The 21,425-nt window shown below is 40.4% G+C and overlaps 2 protein-coding genes across 4 annotated transcripts in view; one reads left to right on the top strand and one right to left on the bottom strand.

The window, feature by feature from the left end:
* The first annotated feature begins 245 nt into the window (after positions 1-245).
* LOC112054589 (dual specificity protein kinase TTK) lies at positions 246-6,446 on the top strand. The gene is made up of 6 exons (XM_024094427.2): positions 246-1,310; positions 1,582-1,727; positions 2,183-2,343; positions 3,057-3,259; positions 3,907-4,054; positions 5,022-6,446. Exons 1-6 carry the CDS (start codon positions 417-419, stop codon positions 5,216-5,218), a joined length of 1,749 nt encoding a protein of 582 aa, XP_023950195.1. The 5' UTR covers positions 246-416; the 3' UTR covers positions 5,219-6,446.
* Positions 6,447-7,291: 845 nt separating this feature from the next.
* LOC112054588 (spectrin alpha chain) overlaps positions 7,292-21,425 on the bottom strand; it is a 59,180-nt gene continuing 45,046 nt past the window's right edge. For 2 of the 3 annotated variants that reach the window (XM_052891424.1, XM_052891425.1), the window contains exons 34-46: positions 20,621-20,787; positions 18,399-18,603; positions 17,148-17,352; positions 16,076-16,302; positions 15,487-15,600; positions 14,206-14,353; positions 13,376-13,490; positions 12,260-12,283; positions 11,060-11,172; positions 9,705-9,854; positions 9,077-9,247; positions 8,520-8,689; positions 7,292-7,491 (exon numbers count right to left, since the gene is read on the bottom strand). In XM_052891424.1, the coding sequence (XP_052747384.1) occupies positions 7,363-7,491; positions 8,520-8,689; positions 9,077-9,247; positions 9,705-9,854; positions 11,060-11,172; positions 12,260-12,283; positions 13,376-13,490; positions 14,206-14,353; positions 15,487-15,600; positions 16,076-16,302; positions 17,148-17,352; positions 18,399-18,603; positions 20,621-20,787 (1,938 nt within the window). In that variant the 3' untranslated portion in view covers positions 7,292-7,362. The remainder of the gene's footprint in view (positions 7,492-8,519; positions 8,690-9,076; positions 9,248-9,704; positions 9,855-11,059; positions 11,173-12,259; positions 12,284-13,375; positions 13,491-14,205; positions 14,354-15,486; positions 15,601-16,075; positions 16,303-17,147; positions 17,353-18,398; positions 18,604-20,620; positions 20,788-21,425) is intronic. The other variant, XM_052891426.1, reaches the window with a different exon arrangement.

The following is a 21,425-nucleotide window of genomic DNA, read 5'->3' as shown; positions in this document are numbered from 1 at the left end:
ACTCTGTACTAAAGCTCCGTCTCCGATCGATGTATCTAAAGTACCGACTTTTTTAGGCCTTTTAGGATTTTTGGATTTACCGCCAAAAAATGGTGTAGTCCGAACTTGGCCTTAAAAGGGTTAGAACTCGGATCGTTATTCCACTTAAAAAAGTTAGCATATCTTTTTAGCCGTTTGTGGTTAGCAGTCTGTGATGTCATCTAGTCTATAGTGATCTGTGGATGTCATTCAAATGTCAATTTTTCAAATTTGTTTTGAAATGTTTGAAATTGGTAACGAATATTTCGTTAACTTTTTTGAATAAAATTAAAGAAAACCAACTATCAAATACTTAAATAAATGTAAATAATATAACGATAGTAAAATATAATAAATCAATGGATTCAGTTTATAGTGCGTATTAAAGTTTGTTAATTATGAACGGGAATACGGAATCGACGTCGAATAGCATCAAGTTTGCGCCGATGCCTATGTCGGCATTGTTAGCCAATTTGATGCCTGTGGAAACCCAACCAGATACTCCAGACTCGAGTTTCACAACAGACGAGAGCGAAGAAGACTCCTTCAGAGAAATAGCTACATCGAGAACACCGGTTCTAAAGAAAAATAAGTCTTCAACTCCGCAACACAAAAACATAAAAACATTAAAAAATATAAAAAGTTTCGCATCTGAGAGGAAAATATCAACAAATAACCACAACAAAGAGAATTCTGGCGATATTAAGAAACCGCAACAACTGTTATTTACCAAAGACAGAGATGTATTATCAAACGTACAGAAACAGATGACACCTGCCTATCCAAATTCGGAGTCAAAAAAGCGTAACGTTTTAATGCCACAGAAAACCAACTCATATGTGCCGGTCAAACAGAGTATTCCAGTGCTGAAAACAACTCCCGAACCAGCAAAAGTGCCTAACAGTGGTCAAAAGTTAAAAACGGGCACACCAACGATAAAGACGGGCATACGAAAGTATACACCCGGATCTGGACGGCACAGTCAAAAGAAAACACCTCTACAAACAGTCATACAGAACAGAGAGAAAGTTAGATGTGAGTTGTTTAGACAGGCTCAGCATAAAGATGACCCTGCTGAGGCCGTACCTATCAGCCATCCAGCGCCTGTCCCAGAGACTCCGTCAAACAAGCCAGTGCCACAATCATACGCAGCCACCCCGTCCTACCCGCAAGGCATACCGGGCAACATCCCCAACAACTCAAAAGTGTTGTTTAAAACTACTAGTATTAAGGACAAAAAATATATGTATATTAAAAAACTAGGCACGGGAGGCTCTAGTGAGGTGTACAAGGTATTTCTTGACTTAATATATTAGTTTAATTAAAAAGTGTTTTTTGTTTAGTTAAATCTATCAGTGATCAGTTGGTCGACTATAAACTGATTTTTGATAGAAGAGGATTATAATTAAAGTGTAAACATGACAATAATATAAAAGTAAGCTAAATCATTAGTTTTTAGTTAATTTTCATTAAATTTTCTTTAACATTTCAAGACTCCTTTCCTTTAATAAATATTCACGTGTTGACAGACTTTGTTACTAATATTAGAGTGATATTTCACAGGTGCTAGAAGTGGGCACATCGTGTGAGTACGCAGTGAAGTGTGTGTACCTCGCCACAGACCAGGAGCTGGCGCAGGGCTACGTCAATGAAGTGCGGCTGCTGAGAGAGCTGCAGAACTCTGACCGAGTCATACGCCTCTATGACTAGTTAGTTGAATGTAGTTTTATAGAATTTTGGTGAATTTACTTTCTTATCCAGTTGCTATTGGAATTTGAGTTTGTTTTTGTTTTATTGTACTCATGTGATCAGTCGACAGACTATGAGCAGAGAAGTTGTAGGTGGTTGGAAGCAACCTTCCCTAGTTGGAGAAGCTCCATATACATATATGTATGTCATATGTCTTTTTAAGCATTGAATCATCTGTGATATTGTTAACTGGATAATTAGCCAGGTGATTCGGATGATTTCTGAGTCTACCTTTGTATTTGTCGTTAGTGAATTTTATTCCTTTTACTGTTGTCACGTGAATTTCTGATATTTGTAGAAACCACGGTGCATTTGACACAAAGTTAACACAAATGCCTTAAGTTTGAGTACATATCCTTGAAGTGTAATGATTTTGATTTATGAGACTACAAATTCAGAAAATATAATTTTACAGTGAATACGACAGACAGAACCAGTTCTTGCGGCTGGTGTTGGAAGTGGGCGAGACGGACCTGTCGTCGTTCCTGCGCGCGCGCGGCGCCGGCCTGCCGCCCGCGCTGGTGCTGCACTACTGGGAGGAGATGCTGAATGCCGTCAACTATATACACGAGCATGGTGAGTGACAGCACCAATTGCTGTTGGAAATGGACTGAGAATCGAGTTGAGTAATCAAGTCATGGGTTGGCACAATCGAAGCTTTTGTTGTGAAGCTAAGGAACTTAAGTTCAAATGTGAGTTCATGACCCCCCCGGTGACGCCGCTGAGGTCCCATAAGGAGTCTACGGCACTAACACAATCAGAAAAAAAAATGTTAGTTCAAGTTATTTTTCAAATGGTAAAATTTCCTGTTAATCTTCAATGAAGTGGAAGCTACTCGTAGTAACAGGGTGCAGGAGTATGAGTTGTAATTAATTGCCAAAACCTGATTCAAGTTTTAAGATCATAATAACATAATGGAGAGTGTCCAGGCAGAGGCTTCATACTGTTATATAATTTGCAGGTCTTTTTTATGTCTGAGTGGTACATTCAAAATATTTTTTTCTTTTTATTCTTTACAAGTTTCCTCTTGACTACAATCTCACCTGATGGTAAGTGATGATGCAATCTAAGATGGAAGCGTGCTAACTTGTTAGCACGAGGATGAAAATCCATATACTTTTTGGTTTCACACAACATCGTACCGGAACACTAAATTGCTTGGTGGTACATCTTTACCAGTAGGGTAGTGACTAGCCATGGCTGAAGTGTCCTACCAACCAAAAGACATCAGCCATAGTTTGTAACTGAGCTCTATACATGCCTCGGTTCTGACCATAACTGGTGTGCAGGCGTGATCCACGCGGACCTGAAGCCGGCCAACTTCCTGCTGGTGTGCGGGCGGCTGAAGCTGATCGACTTCGGCATCGCGTCGGCCATCAGCGGCGACGCCACCAGCGTGGTGCGCTCGCAGGCCGCCGGCACCTACTCCTACATCAGCCCCGAGGCGCTCATGGGCGGCGCCGGCGGCTACGGCAACAGCGCCAACATCAAGGTGAACCGCTTGAAACTGTTACCTTAACTAAATGTCTGCCACATGAGCTCTATAATATGGCTAATATTCACTTTTCTCCCACCATTAAATTGTAGACATGGTTAGAAATGCATACAATAGTTCAATGAGTAAAGATTGAATCCAAAATGAGACAGGCTTAAAACCAGCTTTATAACTTTGAAGCTTAGAAGTCTTTACAATATTGTTAAAAACATATACTTACAACTAATTGTTTATGCATTTATATAGAATGAATCTCTCTGCTGCATGTGTTTTTGTTTATACTATTGGTGTAGCAATTGAATTTATTTTGTGAACCTCAGTGAACCTATGGGTTTGATTAGGAAAGCATAGGTTTGAATCCGGCCTGAGGCCAACCCTCTAACTTCAGTAATGTGTATTTTTAAAAAATTAAATATCACTGTCTCAATCAGTGAAGGAATAACATAGTAAAGAAACCTGAATACCTGAGGATTTTCTTAATTCTCTATGTCTGCCAATCCGCTTTGGGACCTGATTAGCCTACGCCCCTAATTCTGAGACTTGCGCTCAACAGAGAATTGTTATGGTTTAATAATGGTGATAATAATGATTAGTGTAGTAGTAATTCTTTCACAAAGTAATATGTATGAGTGGTTGGTGTCCAGATCTCGTACCGCTCGGACGTGTGGTCGCTGGGCTGCATCCTGTACAGCATGGTGTACGGGCGCACGCCGTTCGGCCACATCCCCAACCTCGCCAAGCTGGCCGCCATCCTCAACCCCAAGCACGTCATCGACTACCCGCCCGCCGACCGTGAGTGTTACACAACTAATATGTATATTATAATAAGCAGTTATGATCAACAAAATGTATTGTTGTTTAACACTTTTAGTGTAAAAACAATATTTTTGACTAATACAGTCTGTCATACAGTGTATAATTAGTCAACAACAATATACATAGTGGGCAGGCCACCTTGGCAGGCAAAAGGACAAACGGTGGACTAAGAAAATTACCTATTGGAAAGGTCCACTTGGTAAAAGGAAAGTAGGAAGGCCTATAGGAAGGTGGGTAGACGACATTAACGCAGTGGCTGGCCAAGGTTGGATGGAGCTCACAAAAGAAAGGGACAAATGGAAAAAGATGGAGGAGGCTCATACCCGAAGGGGCCCATTATTAACTAGTACATAGCATAATTAATTATTTAGATAAATATACAGATTAGTTAGAATAGTTTTAAGATATTGATAAGTACGATATAATGGATAAAAAAAATTAAAGGTTTATTATTAAAATTTTACAAGAGATTAATGATGTCTTATATTCTAAATAATCATTACAATGGATTTAGTTAACCTTCTAAGTGATTTTAAATCATAATAGTTAAAGGATCATAACCTATCCAAGAAATAAAATATATTATATAGAAATAAAATAAATTAAATATCACGTGTCTCAAACGGTGAATGAAAGCATAGTGAGGAAAACTGCATACCAGAGAATTTTCTTAATTCTCTGCGTTTGTGAAGTCTGCCAATTCGCATTGGGCCAGTGTGGTGGACTATTGGCCTAACCCCTGTCATTCTGAGAGGAGACTGGAGCTCAGCAGTGATATACGGGTTGATAATGAAATGAACATAACTTTGCAGTGGTAGAAAAACATCCTACCTACTATACGTCTCACCGAAATACAGAAACATTGCTTTAGGACACAAAATATCAGCTGATACTCGAAATTTATATTTTTATAATTGTTTCAAAGAGCAATTATTCTCTGCAGATCTGCCAGCGTCTCTGATCGCAACTCTGAAGTGGTGTCTGACGTACAACGCGCGCTCGCGGCCGTCGGTGCGCGAGCTGCTGGCAGTCAAACACTTGCAGCCGCCCAAAGACACGCTGCCACCAGCTCTGCTCGAACGGCTCCGGCTGCACGTCTCTCCCGAGGAGTTCAGACTGCTACAGCGGGCACAGATATAGAATCAATTTGTAAAATAAATTAATTTGATTGTATACAAATTCGGTTGTCAATCAATTTATGATCTATTTAAATAAGCGGCTTTGCTCGCCTTAATGTAGAGTTAGTCAATTAATTTGATACTGGACGAATGTTTAAAAGGTTAAAACACCTTTTAAAAAGTCTCACTCTGAAAAAAGTTATAATTGATTGAAAGTACCCCATTTTTCGTGTTAGGTATTTTTAACCAAATGACCGGCTAAACTGGGCGATCTTATATATATATTTAACTAGCGGACGCCCGCGACTTCGTCCGCGTGGAATTCAATGTAAATTTACATCCCCTATTTCACCACATTAGGGGTAAAAATTCTTAAATCACATTACATTTCGTAATTCTTTTCATGATTGATACACAAATTTTTATAACTGTAACTTTAAAAACATAGACTTGAATTGAGAACGTCCTAAGGTTAAAAATGGATGACTTTCCATACAAACTTTCAACCCCTGTTTCACCCCCTTCTCTTTTTATTTTAGGGACAAAAAAATAGCCCATGTTCTTCTCCAAGGTCCCATTTATCTTAATACCAAAATTCATCTTGATTGGTTTAGTCGTTTAGCTGTGAAAAGATAACAGACAGACAGACAGACTTAATTTCTCATTCATAATATAGATTATAATATAAGTATAGATTGATCTGTATATATAAGGTTGTTGACCTAAATCAATAATAAAGCCTTATAGAGACAAAGATTGACAATTTCTCAGAAGCACACAGTTGAATGTATATAAAAGCCAAGGAGGTAGATCTAGCAAGGTACTAGATCTTATGTGACGTACAATAAATAAATGCACTGTGTACCATTTTAGTGTAAATACAGATTATTTATTTAATGGCTTGAGCCGTATATGGGTTGATAACGTATTTATTGGCTTGATCATATTATTTTGAACACTAAACAAATTAATTCAATCCAATGCTACAAAAATTATTCAAACAACCAAGGGTTTCTAAATTATCTTAATTTGACCTTATTTCAATAAAAATAAAGTGTTGTCTGTCTATTCAGACAATAATTTTACTTGATAACGTCTCAAGAAAAAGAGGTAGATTAGTTTTTAAACTTGTAAAAAAAATAACAATAAAATAGGGATGAATATGTTTATTTAAAATGTTAGTTTAATATAAAATAATAAATAAAATGTATATTAATAAGCGAATAAATAACAAGTTTGTATATTGTAAAGCGAATAATATAATTTAAGCTTATTTGGAAAATGTACTGAAATGTAATTGTAACCATTGAGTAATATTAAATTCTAGATGTATACTAGAAGTATGATAGTTTTATTAGAAAACCTTTTCCAGGAGCTTCGTATCCCTCTGCTAATCAGAGGAAAGGAATTCATCCATACTGCATACTATTTAGTTATTTACCCATTGGTAACACACTATTTTGGACACTATAGTCTATTTTTTCCAAGAAATACAATTCAGTAATAGATGATCCTAGTAAATCATATTGTAGAGTCAAAACGGTAAACAGTTTAGCCACACTGCAACTCTTATCAAGAAAAAAAAAATACTGATACGCACATTTTACTAACTCCGACGCATCCGCGATATAGACATTTTCTCAGGCGGCAAAAAACGGCGATTTTGATGTGATTAAGTTATTGTTTACTATCCGAGCTTCAAGCTCTTCGTTAGTATGCCGCTGCCCTAGAATAATCTTTTCAGGTTATACTGTGAAAATTAAGAAAATAATAGACTATAATGTCAGTCTAGATAACGCTAATGCCTTGTCATTAAAGGCGTTTCACTTCCAGACTAACACACACAGCTAAGGTTTCTAATTTACTTATCTTTTATATGGAAATGCACATTTATAACATCAGTCGTGTTTATGGAATCAAAGAGTGTACATAAGCTACTCATAGCAAGCGTCATGAACGCGGCATACAACCGCGCAGTCGTGAAAAAAGGTAGAAGCACAACGCACTGGCAATCTATTCACCTTGGATACTATTCACCAAAGCGATTGCAAGAACACTGTATTTCCAGGTGTAGCAAAACAAATCAAAAACAATATCTTTTGAATCGTGATTTAATAAGTTAATATATCTGCAACTGCGCGGAAGCATACACCGAAGCGTGTCGCATTAGTTCTGGAAGAGCGTGCGCGTAAAGTCTATGTAATCCAGCGCGTTGGGGATGGGGCGCTCCGACTTCGGCTCCACGTAGGGCTTCATGCGCGCCACGCAGTAGTCCGCCATCTCCTTGGTGAGATTCTGTAGACAGAAAGAAATATAAATTTAAAATGTATAATCAAAAAGTGACGGTTTTATTAATTCTAAATACAACCCATTTTGGGCGAGTTTAACAATTTTAATTTAAAACTATGATAAAAGTTAAATCACGTGAGGTATTTACTGCAAAATATTAACGGACAGCGAGCCTGATAGCCAAACAAACTATTTTATTAAGACTGGAAGTTTATCCCTACCACATAAGTAATGCAATATCATATTATTGATAATATTATTATGAACTTTTATAGAGAAGTGTAACATTGTATAAATCAGTGTAACAAAGTATATAGCAGTGTAACATAGTATAGAGCAGTTTAACATTGTATAAAGTAGTGTAACGGTGTACAGAGCAGTGTAACGTAGTATAGAGCAGTGTAACATTGTACAGAGTAGTGTAACGTTGTATAGAACAGTGTAACATAGTATACAGCAGTGTAAACTAGTATAGAGCAGTGTAACGTTATATGGAGCAGTGTAACGTTGTATGGAGCAGTGTAACGTTGTATGGAGCAGTGTAACAAAGTATATAGCAGTGTAACATAGTATAGAGCAGTTTAACATTGTATAAAGTAGTGTAACGGTGTACAGAGCAGTGTAACGTAGTATAGAGCAGTGTAACATTGTACAGAGTAGTGTAACGTTGTATAGAACAGTGTAACATAGTATACAGCAGTGTAAACTAGTATAGAGCAGTGTAACGTTATATGGAGCAGTGTAACGTTGTATGGAGCAGTGTAACGTTGTATGGAGCAGTGTAACGTTGTATGGAGCAGTGTAACGTTGTACAGAGTAGTGTAACGTTGTATAGAACAGTGTAACATAGTATACAGCAGTGTAAACTAGTATAGAGCAGTGTAACGTTATATGGAGCAGTGTAACGTTGTATGGAGCAGTGTAACGTTGTATGGAGCAGTGTAACGTTGTACAGAGCAGTGTAACGTGGTAAAGCGAAGTGTAATGTTGTATAGAGCAGTGTAGCGATGTATGGAGTGTGGCGCAGTACTCACGGCGTAGAGCTCCTCCTTGGTGACGTAGGCGCGGTCCTGGTGCGCGGTGATGGCGCGGAAGGCGTTCTCGATCTCCTCCGAGGAGTGCACGTTCTCCGTCTCCTTGCTGATCATGAACGCCATGTACTCCTGCAGCGACACCTGCCCGTCGCGGTTCGGATCCACCACGTCTGAAATGGACGGTGCAAAACATTCAGCACAATATTTTAACAATGTAAGTATTTCGCTTCCTGTGCTCATTTTTTAACTTTACATTACTAAAGTGTGAAGTGATTGTTGTACCACGCCATAAGTTGTAATGCAAAACTCAGAAATATGTCTGTGGGGACTCTTATATTTGTTCTTACTTTACGTGTAAGTGGAAAGCCTTGACGATTTATATGTATGATTTGAATGTTTATGATTTTACAGTGAATTATTTGGTATCATTGTATAATTATTATAACAAGAGCTGCTAGTGATGACCGAGGACACTGATAGGCAAGAATCCAGAAAATTGGAATCCCAGATAAATTATAGGTATTGCAATCCCGGGATGACATTAGTGTGGTACTCACTGAGTATAGCCTCGAACTCCGGGTCGGGCTGCCCCTCCTCCACCATGGGCAGGTCGTAGCCGAGCGCGCGCAGACACGACTTGAACTCGTGGTGGTTGAGGCGCCCCGAGCGGTCCTTGTCGAAGTGCTTGAACATCATCGAGAACTCCTTCAGCGCGTCCTCGCTCACGCCTGCGAACATGCAATACAATCCATTAAGAAAATGTTACGAGTTCTACAATGGCTAATTTCGTACAGTGGCATACAATACTTTTTCTACGACCATGATGAAAGAATTAACAAAACTTGATAAATGGTAAATAATATAATATAATTGGCGTTGGGCATGGCTTTCTCGATTTTGCATGGGCGTGACTTCCGAGATTTAGTTTTGAAGCCTGAATTTTTATAGCCAATGCCACGGAAATATTTATTAATTAAAAAACGTAATTGTAGCACAGTTTATCTATGTGGTAATGAACATTACTGAATGAAATGGAAGTAGACAAATCTATTTTTTTCAGCGTGTGATGCTTATTATACAGAAACCAATCATTCACTACTGCGTTCACTTATTAGTCACTAAATATTCTATTCCAGTAGGTCTAAAGTTTGCAGTCAGTAGGTTGGCCTACACTGCAGCGCTCACCAGAATGGTTCCTGGCCTGGATCTGCTGCTCCAGGTTGTGCTGCATGCGCATGGACAGCTGGTCGAGCTGGTCCCACTGCTGCGCCAGCCCCACCGTGCTGTGCTCCGTGTAGCGGTTGTCCAGGATAAGGTGCTCCTCGAGCGCCGCGCCTGGGAACCCACCAATCTTATCAGTACAACAGTATTCAATAATTTCAAAAGCTTTATCATCATTATAATGATATTTTTTAGAACTATCCTCCAGTAATACCCACACTAGCAAAAAAAATTGTAATTAAAAAAACACAAAATGGGCAAAAATTGGTAAAGCCAAGCCGGAATAACCAAAGTTATTTAATAAAAATTTCATTAACAATAAATTTGATTGAACAAAGATTATTCGTAGGTGTTAAACCGCAAATCTAGTCGTCGTTATCAACCCATATACGGCTCACTGCTGAGCTCGAGTCTCCTCTCAGAATAAGAGGGGTTAGGCCAATAGTCCACCACGCTGGCCCAATGCGGATTGGCAGACTTCACACACGCAAAGAGGATTAAGAAATTCTCTGGTATGCAGGTTTCCTCACGATATTTTCCTTCACCGATTGAGACACGTGATATTTAATTTCTTAAAATGCACACAACTGAAAAGTTGGAGGTGCATGCCCCGGACCGGATTCGAACCCACACCCTCCGAAATCGGAGGCAGAGGTCATATCCGTTGGGCTATCACGGCTCTTCAACAAATATATGTTTGTATTGTTGTATGATAAGAGAATTCTACGTGGAAACCGTTGTTTCATTCGACGTCGCAAATGACAAACTTCAAACAAGATAGTTTGTGTTAGTTTGGTTTGTTAACAAGAGGAAGAGTCCAATTATATCAAGAATCGTCGGATTGTGTAACGGCCTTCACTACCTACAACTCTACCCCTCTATCAAGGCGCGCCGCCACGTAGTCAGAATCAGCTCACGACTGCCCCGTATGGGTTCGAAATTAGTCGGGCGTACTACAACGTTGTATCACGTGAGTTTTAGTCAATGATAATTTTATACTATAGATCGGTTACGTCCTTACAAAATCACCCCAAAAAGTTTTCCAAACAATAGGCTACAAACCTGACCGCACACATGCACAATTTTGTCTTTAATTACATTATTTATTTATGTATATGTAGTTTTTACACTTCCTGAACACACAACTCGACATTGTAGACGTAATTAGGTATTATTTTTTTAAATAACGTTCGTTGTTGACCACAACTAATAAATGTGGAAATTTCCTCTTTTGAGTCTGACTTAGTAACACATCTAACAGTATTTAACATGATTGGTTTTAGCTGTGTATCACAATAAATGATTAAATAGTAAGTCACCCAGTTCTTCCAGCCGGCGCAGGTCGGCGCGGCGCGCGCGCACCTCCGTGGCGCGCTGGCGGAGCGTGGCCAGTTGCGCCTCCAGCGACCCCGTGCCTTCCATCATCGACGTGCTGCGGAACAACAGAGCATCAAGCACTGAACATACTCATCTACATCTTGTCTTGTGTATCAATATTAAACAAATAGAATATTCACGCGAGTCTTAACCATTGTCACGTTGACTTATTTTAAGAGGGGAGGAACCTAACTTTTTTTAAAAAATAATATATATGTCATCTTTTTTGAAATATGCCCAAATCCAAATAGTCGGGAAAGACTAGAGAGTTTTTATGCTATTTAACTATACAATCCTGTATTTTAGGGAGCTTTTTACACTACAAAAACGATTCTAACAATGAATCATCGATTCCGTAGAAACGGTTTTTATAAACGCGTTAGATTATATAATGATTTATTTATTTTAACGTTCGTAACGTTCTATTTGTTTAATATTTTTATAATGATAATGTTTCAGTCACCTTCACAAACCTGAGGAGCCTTAGTTTTATGACACAACATCGAATAACACAAAACCAAAAACAACACTTATTACAAGTTAGCACAACAATCAATGTTTTCTTAACATTTTAACAATATACACCAATTCACGTATAATATTTTTTATAATACTTTGAACAGTTGTGAAAATAGTTAATATGAAATACGTGAATTAAAAATATTTACAAATGCCTTTTTTATCAAGTAGGAATTAGAATTGGGAATTAAATCTATTATGAAGATCAAAAAATTAAAATACTGGACACCAACTTAGTAAATGAATTTTATACTTTATGAACTTGGCCAAAATGTAGATTTACCTAAAAGTAATGTTGGACATTATAATATATCCCACAATTTGCTTTATTTTTCAATACTTGTACTTTTAGCTTTACTTTTAATAAATTTACCAAAATTTAAATCAGCAGAACACAAAAAATGCAATATTTTCAATAATACTGTTTCCTCAAAATTTGATATACATACTTAAAGAAAAAGTAATCCGAAAAAAAATCGTTTTTAAATGTACGTTTAATTTTAATTTCTTTTAGACTAAAAATGTACAATATTGCTATACAATATACAAGCTCATATGTAACATGTTGGCCAAGCGTAAAGCGTAAGTTACATTATAATACCCGCATCATTCCGATACTTTACCCGTCCCAGCCTAGCAGCCGGTACCTGTACAGTTTGCAATACATCATGTCAGGCGGTATTTGCTTATCTATACTAATATTATAAAGCTGAAGAGTTTGTTTGTTTGTTTGATTGAACGCGCTAATCTCAGGAACTACTGGTCCGATATGAAAAATTCTTTCAGTGTTAGATAGCCCATTTATCGAGGAAGGCTATAGGCTATATATTATCCCTGTATTTCTACGGGAACGGGAACCACGCGGGTGAAACCGCGCAGTGTCAGCTAGTATTCAAATAATTTTCTAAACATAAACTTCATTAGTAAACGAAGCAAGTTCATCATGATCACTTTGTTCTGATTTCTTAATAAATTGCACACTGTAACATAATTATGTGGGATCCCCAATGTTTGATAAGTTTTAATTTGTCAGGAATGCAAGCAACCGCTTGGACGTTTTTTTTTAAACTTAACCTTCAAGAACGGGATTGACTATTATTTATATTTAAAGAATTCTCGTTTACAATCAAGATGTCATCCAAACCATTCCATTCTATACCTCTCAGAGATGTGTACTACTAGATTTAGTTAAAGTCAAGACTTTTAAACCTAACAAACTTTATACTTTGCGGAAAGCATGACAAAATTGCTTCATCATTGTCATCAAGGACATCCATAGCTGGCCAATGGCTAGTAGTCAAAAACCATTTTTGAGTCGCCTGCATCCAGCGGCTCATTGCAACATACCTAGCCGACCAACACTGTGCACCTGTGGGGTCTATATTGTCCATGACAATGGACAATAGAGACCCCACATGTACAGGTTGGGATCCCAAAGTCCCCCACATCAGGACACCAACGTCAATTGGCTCTTCTAACTATGTCCATGCCCATTATCACTTAAGTTTTGCGACTTGTCAACTCGACAAAATTCTTAGTAAATCATGAGGCCTAACATGCGCGCCACGACATATTTCATGAAGACAAATTGAGGCCAAAGTGAATATATCACTCTTTTGTCCCGATGCAACGAAAGATCCAGCAATATTTCGAGTTCGGCGCTAAATAGATAGTGTCGTGGGTCGCACGTCAGTCCTACACATCGTGGGTTAATGTAAGAGCAAAGTGTGTCCACATACCGCGTCTCGGTGAGCCACTGGTGGAAGGCGTTGGCGTGCTTAGCGAACTCCTTGCGCAGCTTGTCGTTCTCCTCCTGGCGCTGAGCCTCCTTCGTCAGCTCGACGTCGCGTTCCGCTGTCGTGATTACAAACGAATATTAACATAACAAGAAACATACAATACTCTAGTAGGTATATACGTTTTGGAGTTTACTCCTTAAAAATCGATTTTTCATATATAGCCACCGTTACGTTTTTGTGCGCAACCTAATCTGCGCACCTTTTACCGTGCGCTGCCGCTAACAGCGTGCACGCTCGAGTACGCTGTTGGCGGGCCCGTACGCCACGGCTAGCTGCTCCTCGGTTGCACACTTTATTTATTAGATACGGGGGGTATGGTTCCTCCGATCTTGTTCTTCCAAACCTTTACGACGTTAAGGCCTTGCGACCTATGGGTTGTCTGGGGGACGTAAGTCCAGGCGCCCCGCGCGGACTGCGATTGCTCGCTATCCTGCGCTGGGGCAGTGTCTATTCCTGTGGGTTGTACGGACTGCGAGGTATTCGCTATCCACACCGGGGTTAATATGTAGTATGGTAATGGAAGAAATTATAGCTTCGCAAATTCGTTCGTAACACTCCCGATGGTCCGCGCGGGCCGGGAGGCGTGTAGCGATGAATGAAAAACCCACGACTGATGCACCTCACTTCCCCGTACGCACGATTTCACACCCGCGCAGTCTTTCCCCCCATCGGCCGCATATCATGTATCATCAAGGAACTTGCTTTTTTTCCCCTAACATGGGTTTTTATTATTCTGATCAATCAAGTGTACACAGAAAGCGCGTAGTCACCTATAATTTTGCGCAGGTTCCGCCAGGTCTCCTCGAGCGCCTCCATGGTGAACCAGGTGTAGGGGTTGGCGCCCACGTTGAACGACTTGATCTGCGCGTCCAGTGCCGCCAGCGCTTCGAAGTCGCTTTGCGCTGACGACAGCGACGCCTGCAAACAATCACAGTGCGAAACTTCTCTATACACACCTATACCTTCGTCGTTATCAACCCATATTCGGCTCACTGCTGAGCTCGAGTCTCCTCTCAGAATGAGAGGGGTTAGGCCAATAGTCCACCACGCTGGCCCAAATCGGATTGGCAGAGATAATTTTCTGGTATGCAGGTTTCTTCACGATGTTCTTCCTTCACCGTTTGAGACACGTGATATTTAATTTCTTAAAATGCACACAACTGAAGAGATGGTGGTGCATGCCCCGGACCGGATTCGAACCTACACCCTCCAGAATAAGAGGCAGAGGTCATATCCACTAGGCTATCACGGCTGCTATACCTTACCCTACCCCTATTTTACTTGCAATCCTACCTTTCAAGTCGGATCAAATTTCTGTGTGCAAATTTGATTAAAATCGGTTTAGCAGTTTAGGAGTCCATCGCGGACAAACAACTTGACACGTAATTCATCAATACTAATATTATAAAGAGGAAAGATTTGATTGATTGATTGTTTTTATGCATTGAATAGGCTCTGAAACAATTTGAAATTTCACTATTGAGTAGGTACACTATCCCCGAGGGCTATAGGCTATATTTATATATTCCTACGAGAACTGGAGCCAGGCGGGTGAAACCGCGTAGCGTCTGCTAGTTTATGGAAATAATATCACCAGAATGTTATTAGCAAACTGTAGAGCTGTACAATACTGAACTGAACTACAGAAATTAGTTGTGACCAACGACATCTATACTAATATAATAAAGCTGAAGAGTTTATTTGTTTGTTTGTTTCATTGAACGCGCTAATCTCAGGAACTACTGGTCCGATTTGAAAAATTCTTTCTGTGTTATAGCCCATTTATCGAGGAAGGCTATAGGCTATATATTATCCCCATATTCCTACGGGAACGGGAACCACGCGGGTAAAACCGCGCGGCGTCAGCTAGTATCTTATATGGAGAAATAAACAAACGTTGACCATTGGCGGCGGAGTTGACCCAGTCCCTGTCCCAAATCAATGAAACAGAATATTTCTGGTTGCGTCGTTATTGGGTCATTTTTGTCTATTTCTCTCCACAAGATACGTCATTTGGTCGCATGTTAGGACCACTGGTAATAATGTGTTACCTGGAACTGTGCGTGCGCATCTCTGAGCGCCCTGATCTCCTCGATGGAGTTGCAGCGCACGGGGTCCGTCAGGTCCTCCTCAGCGTTCTCGAACCACGAGTTGAATGCGGACGCCTGGTAGACAAAAATATAAATATAATGGTTTGCACGTCAGTCATGATCATTGTATGAGTTTTGGTTGTGGATGTATAACATTCGAGTTGGTACACAAGTCATTTAATTCAGAATGAACCTGCAAATATTTTCAACCATCATGAAGTGAAGCTGTTGGATTAATACCTGTAAGTGGATTGGATTAAGACCTTCATATTTTTCAAAGTGTTTTAATGTTTTAATAATAATATTGTAAAAGCAAGTTAAACAATAAAAAGGAGTCTTGTATGCCTAACATGCAATTTACGACAAAATACCGTATTGTCGACTTATAAAAACGAAAATATCGCTTTCTCTTACGTGCTAATAGGAAGAAAGAAAGAAAAAGCGATATTTCCGGTTCAGCCACCATTTGTCAAGCTTTTTTCCCTTCACGAGATTTTGCAATAGTTCGCATGTTAGGCCTAACGATCCACTGATCTCGATGTGGCATTACCTTTTTGGCGAAGGTGAGGTACAGCTCCTCGATCTGGCGGAACTGGTCCTGCAGCTGCAGCAGGCGCTGCTTGCGCGCGGCCGAGTCGGCCAGCAGGCGCTGCCAGCGCGCGATGACGTCACCGTGCCGCCGCGAGATGGCCGCGCTCTGCTCGTGGCCCGCCGCCACCAGCTGCTCCTTCAGCGCCGTGATGTTCTGGATGCCCTCGTGCTCGAACGCCGCCAGACCTGATCGCCGTATGCCAAACGTGAAACGTACGAATACAAACTAAGAAACTTTAATGACTATGCAGTAAACGAACTACGATTCTCAATAGAAAGAGAAGATAATAGTCCAGTGTACTTCTAGATTAATACAGTTACAACAGTTTCATGTAGCGCCGTAGTTGCCGCGATCCACGATAATAGTACGTATTATGAACATCATACAGGCGACTGTCACCGTACGCATGTTAACTGAAAAACACTTTAGCATTATCTAGCGAGGGAAAAGAAGAATATTGGTAATTTTAAAAACCAAATCTAAACTTAAATATTATAAAGACGCATGATTTGATATTTTGTTGCTTTGTTTGGTATTATTTTACTCAAAAAGTATTCAACTGATTTTAAATAATCATTCACCATTACAACGATACATTCCATAGATTCACCATGTGGGTGAATCTATGGAATGTCCAACTTATGGAAGAGAAAAATTCTGAATAAAACATAGGTTAAATTGTTTCCTCGTATACCATAAGGGAACGGAAACTAAACTGAAAAACCGCGGGCCTGCTGAAAGTACCTCGTATTCTTTTCAAGAAGTAAAAATAGTCACAGAATTCTACATTTATGTGTTGACAGTTGCACGATTTCACGCCTGCAGCTGTCTCGCTACTCTACCCAATGCAGACGAGGACTCGCTCAACCAGTATGCCTAGTATACACAAGTGGCGAAGGATGGAATTTAGATGAAGGTAAGCCGTCAAAGAGAAAAAGAAAATACAGTACAACAATGAATATGCATGGGTTTTTAAAGGTAACCCGGCGGGAACCAGCTTGCATGGACTCTTCGCCGCTGCTATACACACCTGCGTCGAAGGTGTCCTGCTTGGTGAGCAGGGTCTGCACGGTGGACAGGTCGCGGCCGAACTCGTCCGAGCGCACGTGCGTCTCCTTGTCGGCTATCCACGACTCCACCACGTCGGCCTTCCACAGCAGCTGCAGGTACGCCGAGTTGTCCACCAGCGCCGCCTTGCGCCGGGCCGCCAGCGATGTCAGCTTCTCCAGCTTCGCCTAAGGAAATATTTCGTACATTATTGAATTGGTATACTTTTTGGTCTAAAAGTCTGTGTTAGACCTTGAAAATTAGTCAGCTCTAACTATAGAGTTTGTTTGGTTTTGGCAGGTAGGTTTTAAGTATTCATATTCCAGACACTCAATCTATATTTTATTTTCTTCTGGATGACAAATTATATCTGATAAGCTTTTAGGCAACCCTTTGCAAGGGACCTTTATTTAATATTTGACAGCGTTTTAATCGCGGGAGACCAAGCTCAATATTTGGTTTTAAGTGTTTTCAGACCAACTTCTGACTCATTTATAGTTTTTTCTCATCATCTTTATACCCTTGTGTACATTTTCCTCCCATCTGGCGCTACGAATATGACACGAACTCGTTACGTTTCAATACCAACAATTTCTCATCCACTCCGCCTCTTATTTTTTTTATTCCTTTACAAGTTAGCCCTTGACTACAATCCCACCTGATGCTAAATGATAATGCAATCTAAGATAGAAGCGGGCTAACTTATCAGGAGGAGGGTAAAAATCTACACCCCTTTCGGTTTCTACACAGCATTGTACCGGAACGCTAAATCGTTTGGCACTACGTCTTTGCCGATAGGGTGGTAACTAGCCATGGCGGAAGCACACTAGCCAGACTTGGATTAATTAAGGCTGATGGAAGATCAGCCCAGCCGGGGATCGAACCCAGGACCTCCATCTTGTAAGTCCACCGCGCATACCACTGCGCCACGGAGGCTGTCAAAATTTCCGTAGCAGATGAAAGTTGAGAAAAGAATAATACACCTATGTAATAAATCGGTGCTGTCTCACCTCTATTAACGAACACAGAACAAGGATAAGAGGATCTTAGTTTAGCTTGGAAAGTTCGTTCGTAACACTACCGATGTTCCACGCGGGTCGGGGGGCGTGTAGCGATGAATGAAAACCCCAAGAGTGATGCACGTCACACTCGCGCAGTCTTTCCCCCTGTCGCCCGCATATCATGGGAGTGTTATCAACGAACTTGCCAGACTATAGTTCAACAGTGGGTGTACCTGCAGCCCGTGCAGGCGGTGCGCGAGCGCCTCCGAGTGCAGGTTGCCGGCGGCCAGCAGCGCCTCGCCCTCGGTCGTGAGGTCGCGCACGCGCTCGCCGCGCGCCGCCAGCTCGGCCTCCAGCGCCTCGTGCTTCTTCAGCAGCCCCTGCACCGCCGCCATGCTGTCGCCGCACTCGCTCACCACCACCAGCTGCTGCTTCTCGCTGACCGACAGACACCATATTAGTCAGATGTTAGGTTCTGCTAGAGATAGCCGCATATCCCACTTCTGAACTAAAGGCCGGGTCAGTGGGAATAAAAACACAAAATGTCGACCAACAGCCAGCGTGAAAATTTCACGTTTGTTGCGTTGGGACTAAAAAAGTGAGTTATTTTCTGTTCACAAGTTATAATGTCGTTGGCGCATGTTAGGCCTAGAAAGGTCAAATTCGCCGCGAATCTTTTTGGACGATTTCCTAAAACTAACAGGTTCTCAAGTTTTGGGAGCCCGCCATATTGTATTTCAAATGTACGTCATTTACAATGGCAATACTGCCATATGGGCAGCGTCTCCTGATAGCCACATATATATACACCAGACGAATAACACAGGTTTGACCGTTATTTACTTCGACGGGTCAGTAGTGTTTGAAATTGAACTTAATTGAATTGAATTGAACAGTTAAATTGAAAATTTCAAAACATTATTAAATTTATTTATTATACTTGCAGTAAAGTAATTTTTAAGCTAAATTCGTACTTGAATATGATAAATACATAAAAATTTTAATAAAAAAAATTCAACCGACTTCCAATTCAAAAATTAACCTAAACTAAAAAGCAAAAAATAACATCTTACCTATGTGCTACCTTCTGATCAGTTTGAAGGCGGTGCCAAGCCAGTGATGTTTTAATTAGAGCCGTTTAAATTACAAAATTTCTGTGGTTCTTTCAGAAACGGCTTTAATTAAAACATGACACTAGATTGGCACCGCCTTCAAACTGATCAGAAGGTAGCACATAGGTAAGATGTTATTTTTTGCTTTTTAGTTTAGGTTAATTTTTGAATTGGAAGTCGGTTGAATTTTTTTTATTAAAATTTTTATTTTTTAATTTTTAGTGTTAGCACACCTACAGAGTGTGAACAAAAATTAATAAGCAATTAGTTGAAACGTTATTTTTTTATAATAAGTATCTAAGTCCTACAATCTCAATTTTAAAAATACTACCTTAACTCACATACAAAATTTTACTCCCCCTTTATCCACACGTAATATGAATATTCAGAAAATCGTGAAAGGTCACTGGTCTGCGTCATCATCACCAGACCCCCTATGCAATCACATTCTCATCAATATAAAATTTATCAAGTCCAAACACAAGGTAGCTACTGTGAACCGTCGAGGAGTTCCCTTAACTCTCCTTCATCTTCGTCACCAAACCCCTAATACAGTCACAACCCATCTAGGTGGAAAGTTCTCATCAATACAAAATTATCAAGTCAAAACACAATGTAGCTACTGTGAACCGTTGAGGAGTTCCCTTAACTATCCTTCGTCTTCATCACCAGACCCCTAATACAGTCACAACTCATCTAGGTGGAAAGTTCTCATCAATACAAATTTATCAAGTCCAAACACAAGGTAGCTACTGTGAACCGTTGAGGAGTTCTCTTAACTGTCATTCTTCTTCATCATCAGACCCTTAATACAGTCACAACCGATCTAGGTGGAAAGTTCTCATCAATACAAATAAATCAAGCCCAAACAAAAGGTACCTGCTGTAAATCGTTGACGAGTTCCATCGTCTGTGTTTTGGCTCCATCATCAGACCAACTCCAGACCTTCATAAAATTGTAGTGGTTTAAAATACCTTATGGAAACACTAACAAACGCACTAGCCGTCCCTACAATTTTCAAAAGATCCCCTCGATTTCTCCAGGATGCCATCATCAGATCCTGACATGAAAAAAATGGGACCACCCTGGAATCAAACCCTTCAAAACAAAAAAAGAATTTTCAAAATCGGTCCACAAATGACGGAATTATCGCTGGACATACATAAAAAAAAAAAAAAAAAAAAAAAAAAAAAAAACATACATACAGTCGAACGTAGAACCTCCTCCTTTTTGGAAGTCGGTTAAAAAGTAGAACTCGATGTCAACAGCTAGTATTATAACCTGACGATCCATAAGTGTATGTAAACTAAGCCTATTTGAGATACATAAATTTTGACAAATACCTGATCCAAGCCTCCTCCTCGTCGAGCTTGGCCAGGAACTGCTGGTAGGCCAGCGACTGCTGCAGCTTGGCGCCGCGCTCGGCCGCCAGCGCCTGCAGCGCCTCCCACGCCTGCGCCAGCGCACGCAGTCGCTGCTCGATCTCTGCCACGCCCACGTTGCTGACATCCTGACATACAAATAATATAATTGCCGTGATAGCCCAGTGGATAAGACCTCTGCCTCTGATTCCGGAGCGCGTGGGTTCAAATCCGCACACAACTTTTCAGTTGTGTGCATTTTAAGAAACTAAATATCACGTGTCTCAATTGGTGAAGGAAAACATCGTGTGGAAACCTGCACACCAGAGAATTATCTTAATTCTCTGCGTGTGTGAAATCTGTCATGTCAATTCGCATTGGACCAGTGTGGTGGACTATTGGCCTTACCTCTCTCATTCTAAGAGGAGATTCGAGAGAACAGCAGTGAGCCGAATATGGGATGTTATATGGCTTGTCGAACAAGCCGGTTTCCGAAAAGGCTTTAGTACCATAGACCACATCCATACGCTGCGGCAGGTTATACAGAAGACTCACGAGTATAACCTGCCACTTTGCTTAGCGTTTGTGGATTATGAGAAAGCCTTCGATTCGGTGGAAACCTGGGCTGTGCTAAGGTCATTGCAGAGATGCCGAATTGATTACAGGTATATCCAAGCGTTGAAGTGTTTGTACGAAAACGCCACTATGTCAGTCCGTATTCAGGATCAGACTACGAGGCCAATCCAGTTGCAGCGAGGAGTGCGTCAGGGAGATGTGATCTCTCCGA

The sequence above is a fragment of the Bicyclus anynana genome, chromosome 4 (genome assembly GCF_947172395.1).
Source record: "Bicyclus anynana chromosome 4, ilBicAnyn1.1, whole genome shotgun sequence".
NCBI classification, from domain to species: Eukaryota; Metazoa; Arthropoda; class Insecta; order Lepidoptera; family Nymphalidae; genus Bicyclus; species Bicyclus anynana.
The sequence above is the reverse complement of the archived record's forward strand: the minus strand, read 5'-3'. Positions and strand labels throughout refer to the sequence as shown.

Excerpts from the sequence above, each read along its gene's own strand:
- LOC112054589 (XM_024094427.2), top strand. The coding sequence starts at position 417 with ATGAACGGGAATACGGAATCGACGTCGAATAGCATCAAGTTTGCGCCG. Across the intron at positions 1,311-1,581 it reads GCTCTAGTGAGGTGTACAAG|GTGCTAGAAGTGGGCACATC; the intron begins GTATTTCTTGAC and ends GATATTTCACAG. Across the intron at positions 2,344-3,056 it reads CAACTATATACACGAGCATG|GCGTGATCCACGCGGACCTG; the intron begins GTGAGTGACAGC and ends ACTGGTGTGCAG.